Source organism: Lampetra planeri, chromosome 12 (assembly GCF_965212315.1).
Source record: "Lampetra planeri chromosome 12, kcLamPlan1.2.h2, whole genome shotgun sequence".
NCBI lineage: Eukaryota > Metazoa > Chordata > Hyperoartia > Petromyzontiformes > Petromyzontidae > Lampetra > Lampetra planeri.
The window spans coordinates 2326267-2336006 of record NC_136118.1 but is presented as its reverse complement, the minus strand read 5'-3'; the positions used below and the strand labels follow the sequence as shown (position 1 = coordinate 2336006).

At 53.7% G+C, this 9740-nt stretch overlaps 1 protein-coding gene across 1 annotated transcript; it reads left to right on the top strand.

The window, feature by feature from the left end:
* Positions 1-207: 207 nt before the first annotated feature.
* NOA1 (nitric oxide associated 1) lies at positions 208-9006 on the top strand. Its single transcript, XM_078599178.1, has 7 exons — positions 208-1767; positions 2298-2462; positions 3059-3336; positions 3793-3924; positions 4240-4356; positions 5904-6021; positions 6836-9006. Exons 1-7 carry the CDS (start codon positions 519-521, stop codon positions 7069-7071), a joined length of 2295 nt encoding a protein of 764 aa, XP_078455304.1. The 5' UTR covers positions 208-518; the 3' UTR covers positions 7072-9006.
* The last annotated feature ends 734 nt before the right edge of the window (positions 9007-9740 follow it).

Genomic DNA, 9740 nt, shown 5'->3' with positions numbered 1-9740 from the left:
GGGGTAGTTTGGGGGGGAGGGGGGGTAGTTGGGGGGGAGGGGGGGTAGTTGGGGGGGAGGGGGGGTAGTTGGGGGGGAGGGGGGGTAGTTGGGGGGGAGGGGGGGTAGTTGGGGGGGAGAGGGCGGTAGTTGAGGGGGGGAGGGCAGTTGAGGGGGGGGAGGGCAGTTGAGGGGGGGAGGGGGATATTTCCCCTACCTAAGATGGCCGCTCGCTGTGTCTCGCTCGAGCAGAAACAACTTTGACGGGACCACGTGCTCGCGTGTTTGTTTGAATCCGGCGTGCGTCCGTCACGCACGCGTCGTCGGGGCCGAGGCTGTCAGGACAGACCACAGACCCGGGAGTTATTGAAACCGCGGATTTAGTTAAACGTGGCGTCAGTTAATCGGTGAGTCAGTTGACCAGAGTTGTCAACCCGGGAGTCAACCAACCAATGATTGCGCCAGGGAACTAAAAACAACAGCGTGTTGCAGCAAATTTCTCTCGGACACAGCCAGAGGTTAATTGCTGTCCCAAGGCCATGTTACGCGGCTCCTGCCGCCTCGCTCGGCTGGGCCGTCTGGCGTCGCGGCCTCTCGGAGCCGCCGCTTCGCCGACCCCGAGGCCCGGCCTCTGCGAACCCCGCTTCAGCTGCCCCGGGCAAGGGCGAGGGCACTGCAGCGAGACGGGGCAGAAGGATGAGGCCACGGCTGCTTGGGCGGCAGGAGCACCAACGACGGCGGCGCGACGGCGAGCGCGGAGCCTCCGCGGTGGCCAAACCCTCACGCCGGTGATCGACGAATTCTCGCAGGAGTCGTTCGAGAAGCCGCACTCCTTGGACCCGGAGGCGCTGATCGCGGAGCTGACGGCCGAGTATGTGCGGCGCGACCGGGAGCAGGCGATGGATGCCGCCTCCAAGAAGAACCCCACGGAGGGCGAATTGCTGCGCAGGGCCCTGCAGAAGCAGCTGCAGCTGGCGGAGGCCGCGGGCGAGGGTCGCGACACCCGGCAGCAGCAGCGGTGGGTCTCGGATCCTGTGGTGACGGACGTGGACTTCCCATTGCCCACGCTGCCGTCGAAGAAGAAGAAGCCCAGGAAGGTGCACGAGCACAAGGTGGTGGGCACGACGGACGGGAGCGTGGCCGCAAGCGACACGCCGTGCGCGGGCTGCGGGGCGCGGCTCCACTGCTTGGACCCCGAGAGGCCCGGATTCGTGCCCAGCGAGAAGTTCAAGGAGGTGGCCGGAGCCCTGAGCGACGGCGTCTGCCAACGCTGCCACCTGCTCGTGCACCACTCGATGGCGCTGCGTGTGCGCGTGGAGGAGGACGAGTTCAAGAGGATCATCGCTCAGGTGCGGCACCGGGGCGTGCTCGTGCTGTGCATGGTGGACGTGCTGGACCTGCCCAACACCATCATCCCGGACCTGGTCGACCTCGTCGGCGACAACAAGTCCATCTTCGTCCTCGGCAACAAGATTGACCTCGTGCCGCCCGACTCGAGGGGATACTTGAAACGGCTGCGGGAGCGCCTGGTGGAGATGTGTGCGCAGGTCGGAATGTGTCCCGGACGCAACATCAAGGGCGTGCACCTCATCAGCGCCAAGACCGGCTACGGCGTGGAAGGGCTCATCAGCAAAATCCAGAGCTCGTGGAAGCACAAGGGCGACATCTACCTGATCGGCACCACCAACGTGGGCAAGTCGACGCTCTTCAACACCCTCATGGAGTCGGATCTGTGCAAAGCGAAGACCCCGGACGTGATCCAGAGAGCGACCATCTCGCCGTGGCCCGGTACAACCCCTCCTAACTCGAGCTCGTGTTGGGTGGAGGAATTGTTGCTGCTGCTGCTGTGGTCACATTTCGTGGGGCAGTGACGAGGGAGGGACAGCCCTAAGCCCAACAGTAACTCAACTACCTCTAATTCCTAACCCTTATCCTCAACCAAACTTAACCGCTAACCGTAACCGCTAATTCGAACTCTATAACCTGACCACAATTCATCCTAACCATTATCACCAAACCTGAACAAGCAGCCCTGATCCTTGCTCCATCACTTATAGAGACAGGCCCTGTGCTTCAATCAGGTGGGAACCCGTTGAGACAAAAGTCTCTTTGCTATTTAAGGTATACCTGGGCTCACCAAAATACAACAATGTCAGTGTCATGTAAAGATAAGTAAAAAACTGCAAACGGTGGAGTTGCGCGCAGTTCGCAAACTGCTACGGCACCACTCCACCCTTTGCCAATATTCTCAGCTGCACAGCAGCCCGAGACGATGGTGGTGAAAATTGTTGACGTTTCGCATGGCTCTCCTTTTTCAGGCACCACCTTGAACTTGCTCAAGTTCCCCGTCATCAACCCCCTGCCGGAGCGCATGTTCAGGCGACTGCAGAGGCTCAAAGCGGACAGAGAGAAGAGCCTGGATGACCTGCAGGAACACGAGCAAGCCTCGCTTGAGCAGCTCAAACGCCAGGGCTACCTCGTCGGTGCGTCTGTTCTTGCAAAATATTTGAGTTCTACTCATCTATTCGGGAGCAATGTCATACCATAATATGCAAAATGATTCCGTTATGAAGAAAACTTTAAAGACTTTCGAAATGTCAAGATTCCTGCTTAGGGACATTTGACCAATTCCTTTTGGAGTATTTCTGTGTTTAGAAATGAAAGTGTTCTCTGCTCTAGGGCACGTCCATGGTGGTGAGATGTTAACTACCTCGCCAGGTATACAGGAGGTCGTGGGTGCCATCCAGACCTTGACACCTGGATATGTGGAGTTTGCATTTTCACCCCGTGCTCGCGAGGAATTTTCTCTGGATCCTCCGGTTTTTCTCTCCACATTTAGATACATGCTTTAAGAGTATTTGGCTGCTATAAATTTCCACATGATAAGCCACTTCAATTGAGCTATCATTTGTGGTCAGGTCGCCTCTGAAAAAGAGCTATATAGCACAGCTCAGTGGGCCTTACCTGGTAAAATAAAACATTTTAAATAAAAACTCGCACAGCCATGACATGGACGCGGACACCTCCCAATTAACGATTGCGCCCTTCCCTCCCGCGTGGCTCATGCCGCTTGGTACAGGTCGCGTGGGTCGCACGTTCTTAACCCCTGGCCAGCGAGAACGCCGGCAGCAGGGGCAGACTCTCGAGTGGAATCCCGACGATCTGGCGCTGTCGATGGACGACGTCTCAAGCGAGCATCACGGGGGTGGCAACGGCGGTGGTGGCAGCGGCACCAGGAGGCGAGCCGCCTCGGTTACCACAAACTTCAGCAACGAGCAGCACGAGGAGTTCACCTACTTGGAGCTGAGAGACGCTCACTGGTTCTATGACACGCCAGGCCTCATCAAGCGAGACTGCGTGAGTCAGGTGGCTCGGAGTGGGGGTTCTCGTGATCGCCGTGCTGGCCCTGCTGATATCCTGGGTTCAAGCCCTATGGCCGGGTGGCGCTTTCTCTCTCGAGGGTAAATAACGGCTGTGCCGGAGGCTTCGGCTGGTACCACTGAAATCGAGGGTTTAAGCCCTATGACTCGGTTTAACATTCTGCCTCTCTCTGTATGTATGTATGTTGAACTTGTTTCGCATCGTACATAGTCAACCGTGCTAATCGGAGGTGCGGGAGAAGGACAACAAACTAAACACAAGAAGCATTTTTAAAGAAATGAGTGTTCAATCTAAATTTAAAAGTGCATAGTTCTAGTGGCTTTCTAATAGGGGTTTCATGGTGGCTAAGTGGCAGCACTTGATATCCTGGGTTGGAATTGATTGCGCTTGTGCTGCGAGCGGGACTAGCGTGTTGTGCTTGCTCGTGTGCAGGTGCTGAACCTTTTGACGGAGGAGGAGCTGAAGATCGTGGTGCCGATGCGCGCCATCATCCCGCGCACGTTCCTACTCAAGCCCGGCACCACCCTCTTCCTGGGTGGCTTGGGCCGCATCGACTTCCTGCAGGTGGGGGGGGGGGTCAGAGTCATGGGGTTGACGCGACTGTGGTGATTGTGATCAACCGTGAACCGTGTTTTTAACTTACACGGCATGAGTGAATTTTAAAGTGCCCTGACAAAACTGGAATCCCAAAGTGACGAGTTAAAGCGACCCCCATGCTCGGGCGACGCTCAGCGCTGTCGCTGCAAATGAGTCGGTGGCGGAATGTGGAAGCCTTCGTCCGGCAGTGGATAGACCACGCCTTGAAATAACGATGATATTGAGTGCGAATGTCGATGCGCGTGAAACCACTCCCTGCCCTGGCTGCCCCCTGTCCGGCAGGGAGAGAAGTCCGCCTGGTTCACCGTGGTGGCCTCCAACCCCCTGCCGGTGCACCTCACGGCGCTGGAGCGAGCGGACGAGGTCTACAGCAAGCACCTCGGAGGGGAGCTGCTGCAGGTGCGGGGTGGCGAGGAGGGCAGTGGGGGGAGTGGGGTCACTCGTGTTTGGGGATGGGGGGCAATCGATGCCACGTTGGCGAGATGTTAATTCCTTTGCCTGGTTTACAGCAGGTCATGGGTTTGATCCCGACCCTTGCCTGTATATTTGGAGTTTGCATGTTCTCTTCGTGGTCACGTGGATTTTTCTCCGGGTCCTCTGGTTTTTCCCTCCACATTTAGAATCAACATGCGCTCACAGTACTTGGCTGCTATACATTTCCAAATGATAAGCCACTTCATTGGGCTACCGTTTGTGATAGCCAGGTCGCTTCTGGAAAAGCGCTAGATAGCTCGGCGGGCCTTACCTTGTACAATAAAGATAGTTTTAGTTTTATACCCGTGCTGGGGGGAAGAGACCACTGAATTGGTTGTTGCCCTGGCTCTCTCTGTTCATTTGATCGCTGTGCTTTTTTGTAGAATTTGTTTTGCTCTGCAATTACCATTGTATTATAATTGGCCTCATTCCATGTTGGCCTTCAGCTACACTGTGCACCACCCTGTGTTAGGACAACCCCCGGAGTTTGCATAATTCCCCTTTTTCAAAATGCACGTTTGATTTTTGAGAGGGCATGCATGGCCTGCGACCTGCAGAACGGACACAAACTCTCTCCCGTGTCGCTGTAGACCAACGTCAGGACATGAGAGAGTTTACGTTTTTTCGACATGAGGGGTCATCCGGGAGCCAAGTACTTAATCTTGCTACAATTTGGCCACTCGCCTGCAGCGGTGTACGCAGTGAATAAGGCAGAACACGAGGGAGGGGGACGCGGGGGGATAATGTATGTCGTGAGCGTCACTTCACCCCCTATGCAGACGTTGACGAGAGGACTGCAATGGCCTTTGGCGCGCTTCCCTCCACCCAGAGCTCCGCCTGCTACGAATACCTGCCCAACGCACTGGTGGGGTGGGGGGGTGACCGTTACTCTGCATTCAAACTTAAATGGCAAAATTGGCACAAGGACGGGCTCGTGTGTACACAGCTGTGGTGCCGAGGCGATGCCAAAATGGTGCTTGCCGAGCAGAGGTCGCAACCGGGTACCCGATACCCGTACCCTACCCGTACCCGGCCGGGTAGGGTACGGGTACGGCCAGGTACGGGTACCCGTTTGCAACCCTGGTGCGGCCGGGTATGGGTACGGGTAAGGAATCAAAACCCGTTTGCGACCTCTGTTGCCGAGCCACTTCCAATAAATCATTCATAAGATGATGATTGTATTCAGGTTGAATAAACAAGAACGAGTGGGACGGAGCCGTTGCGCAATTCTTGGTGCGCCGCGCTGTGAACGCGATGACCCCAAGTTAGATTCTCAGCCATGGCTAATATCAGTGGCCAAGAGCGATATCTGAACCGGTACCGTGCACCCTGCCTTCACCCACTCGTACAGAGCGGTGCGATGAAGTATGGTCACAACCCCTCCCCCCTCCGCGACCGGCACAGCGGTTTTAAGGCCTTCATCCAGCAATGGATTGACAAGGCCCATATGACATACGAGCGCCATCATTCAGGTGCCCAGGGGCAACGAAAAGAGGGTGCGGCGCTTCCCACCGCTCGTGCCCATGGACGTGGAGCTCACGGGCATCACCGTCACAGAGGCGGTGGCCGACATCAAACTCTCGTCCGCCGGTGAGCGGTCCACCCTCACAGCTCGCTCGCACCTCACTCCCAGCTCGCTCGCACGTCGCTCGCAGCTCACTCGCAACGACTCCCCACGCTCACACCACTCAATGTACCACACACCACCCTCACACTTGCACCACAATCAGCACGCTCACCTCACCCACCACATGGGGATTACTCTGGACCACAACCCATACTATCACTCGCACTCATGCAATCATTCACACCCACGCCATACCCACGCCATATCCACGCCATCCTCGCAATGCCATTCCCACATTATCACCCACACCACACCCACACGACACCAGAACATTACGAAACCAAATAAACGTTTTTGTTTTATTGTACCCGGTATGGCCCATGCTTAAGGTTAGTGTTAAAGATCAGCCACTTGTTGTGTAAATCAGAGTAAACCAATCATTGTTCACGAAACACCCTCTGAAACAAAAGCTGTTTTTCATTCGGTAGATCAAACTCCAACACTACACCATTGCCGTACCAAGTTTCCCCCATTGCTCACTAATAATAATTTACATTTATTTGTAACGCCTCTTCCACTCATGTCTCAAGTAAAGGTGTTGCCGATGACAATTGCTGCCAACGATTGCAATAGCACATTACGGCCTGTTAAAAGTTAACACAAACCGAGGAGTCGATTTTTTAATGCCTGTGCTCATTTGTGCTCCCTCCTACTCCCTCGCTCCCACCCCACTCAATACACACTCCACCTTCTTTTCCCTTCCCCTCTCGTCACACCTCACCGCCACCACCGTCATCACTGGTGCGCACCCCCGCGCCCGTCTCTCCGGCGCGCCAGGCTGGGTGGCGGTGACGCCAATGCCGGGCGCGAGCGTCTCACTGCGGGCCTACACGCCGGCGGGCACGAGCTGCGCCCTGCGGTCGCCGCCGCTGCTGCCGGCCATCGTGGGCGTGCGTGGCGCACGCCTGCGCCGCTCCTCGCGGTACAAACTCAGGCGTCCCGAGCCGCTCGTGGAGAACGTAAAGCAGAGGCGTGACGGGCGGGGCAGCCCCGCCGTCGGCTTCGCCGATTGATTTCAACGCCGACAACGAGATGGGAGAGTAAAACTATTTTAAACAAACGTTATCGTCATCGTCGTCATTAATCATGAGAAAGTCATTGCCAGATGAAGGCTTCGCAAAGACTGTCTTAAAAAATAAACTCGTAAAATATTTTTGTTCCCATTTCATGAACTTATCAAGGAAAGCCTCGCTGACTTTCAAGACTCGTTTTAAGGAGGGTCCTCTACACTGGAATGTTTGGTCAAATATTATTAAGGAGAGCGTTTTGGTTCATGTGGGAGGAAATCGGGAATAAACACAGAACATGGTTCACGCGTACGGGGGTCTAACACGCAAACATCCACATGCATGGGTTCACAAACCTACTTGCTTAACAGCCAGCTCCTGGCTATCTCGTAGGCCTGTGGGTTTGGGAGTTCCACAAATCTTTAAGTAATCCACCCATCCTTGCCTATAACAAAGACAAATATCCCCCGTATAGCCTTACCAGACTGTTGGGGCAAGTGCTGTTAGCTAGCACCTATGAAGGCCGGCGCGTACACGGGGTGGGTGGCCAACACCACACCCGACCACCTTTTGTCTCCCTAGTGGTGATATTTACATACCACACCAGGTACTCATTTGAGGCTGAATCAACCTAGGGGAGGCTCAGGACCGGTTCAAATTGTCTTCTGGTTTTGACCATGAGTGGGAATCGAACTCGGGTCACTGGGTTCGTAGCGTAGTGTGGTTAGGCCACCGTGCGCGGTGCTGGTGACAGTGACTGGCTTCGTGTCTTGTCACGAAGTAAATAAACTTCCAGTCGGAATTCTCGCATTGAGTGGCGTGACGTCGCATTGTGTACAGGAACGCTGTGGCAAGATGTGGACACGGATCGGTTGTGCTTCTGGTTTCACTGCAGTCAGGCGAGGCTAGTAAGCTGAACTAAAAACACTTTTATTATACCAGGTAAGGCCCACTGAGCTTCATAGCTATTTTTCAGTCAGAACTTGGCCACAAAAAATATCTCAACGAAGTGGCTTATGTGAAAATTTATAGCAGCCAAATACTCTGAACGGATGTTGATTCTAAATGTGGATGGAAAAACCGAAGGACCTGGAGAAAAATCCACACGACCATGGGAACAACATACAAACTCCAAATATACTGGCGTCAGGTTCGGGATCCAACTCTTGACCTCCTGTATACCAGGCGAGGGAGTTGACATCTTGCCACCGCGGCACCCTTCTAGACTAGTAGGCCTATGCCAGGGTGAATAGGGCTTAGCCTCATCAAACCTCTTTACCAGCTTCAGTTATTCAAACACTGCTGTCACCTCTTGTGGCCGGACACAGAGAGAATGAGCTCCCGACTAGCGACGAATGCGGTAGACTGACGCAATTGACGAACCCCTGGCCCCCAGGCGGGTCAGTTTCCCACGTGCTCTACTCGTGTCAACCTTGCTCTCGTTTTTGGGCAATCATTTTCAACATAAATATTTATTTACCGCCTAAAAATGTTTCTTCTGCCATGCAAAAAATAATATTTTTCACCCTCCGCCTTTGAGACGGCACTACCTTATACGCGCGAAAGTATCTGCCGCATGGCAACATTTGTAAATCTTTGGCGCTGGAATACACATAATTAGAATAAAAGCATACTTCACGCAGTGCTTCAATACACCAGACGCAGGGTGCTTGGTTGGCACGCGCGCGACGAGACAGGTTTGGTTGCCAAAGTAAGGCCCGGGCCAGATCTGCCCCAGCAACAACACCATCGCTCCCTGCCAAAGCAGCACGTTATGCAAGTGATTTGCACGCGTGGCCAAAGTAAAAACGTGTAAATATGCTGACGTGAAACAGATGCATTTTCTCCTTTACCAGCATTCATGTGTATGGCGAGGGCTTCATGGATGTTTGTGCCATAACTGCCGCGCCGTCTGTGTTGAATAAACACGTTTATAACTCAGGAGCCGGCGGACTCTGATGTTTTCAAGAACAATAAGCATCTCCCCTCACTCATTTTTGTTGGGAGGCCCCGAGTTAGTGATAGGAAATTTCCAATGGCAGAGACCAGTCCCTCCGCCATTGAATTCAACACAAAGCTGTACTTGATTTATGGTATCAGCACCCGAGAGATGATGGGCCGAGTTGAGCCCCCCAAATCAAGGTTTTAACTTGGGAACTAAATGTGATTGGCACACACTACCACTAACCAGCTGGTTATCACATTACTGTGGTAAATCTTAAAATGAAAAACGTGGCTGTAAGTGAAGGGCCATTGCCCGAAACGTCACCTATTATGTGAAGGAAATCGGGTGCAAGGAAGTGATAAAAGTCACGTGAGGATGGCACGCGTTATATAATCCAGGGGCCAGAGCATAAATCAGTACCACGGGCACTACGGTGTCGAGATGTTAAATATCTCAACTTGTATAAATCCTGACCCTGACGCCTGTATATTTGGAGTTTTCACGTTATCTCCGTGGTCACGTGGATTTTTCTCTGGGTTCTCCGGTTTTTTCCCCTCCACATTTATAGTATTTGGCTGTTGTAAATGTCCATATGATTAGCTACTTCGTTGAGCTATTTGTGGCCAGGTCGGTTCTGAAAAAGAGCTTCAGCTCAGTGGGTTTTACCTGCTAAAATACAACATTAAGTACCACCTAAGGTTGCAAAACTTTAGTCACACCGATTCATGTA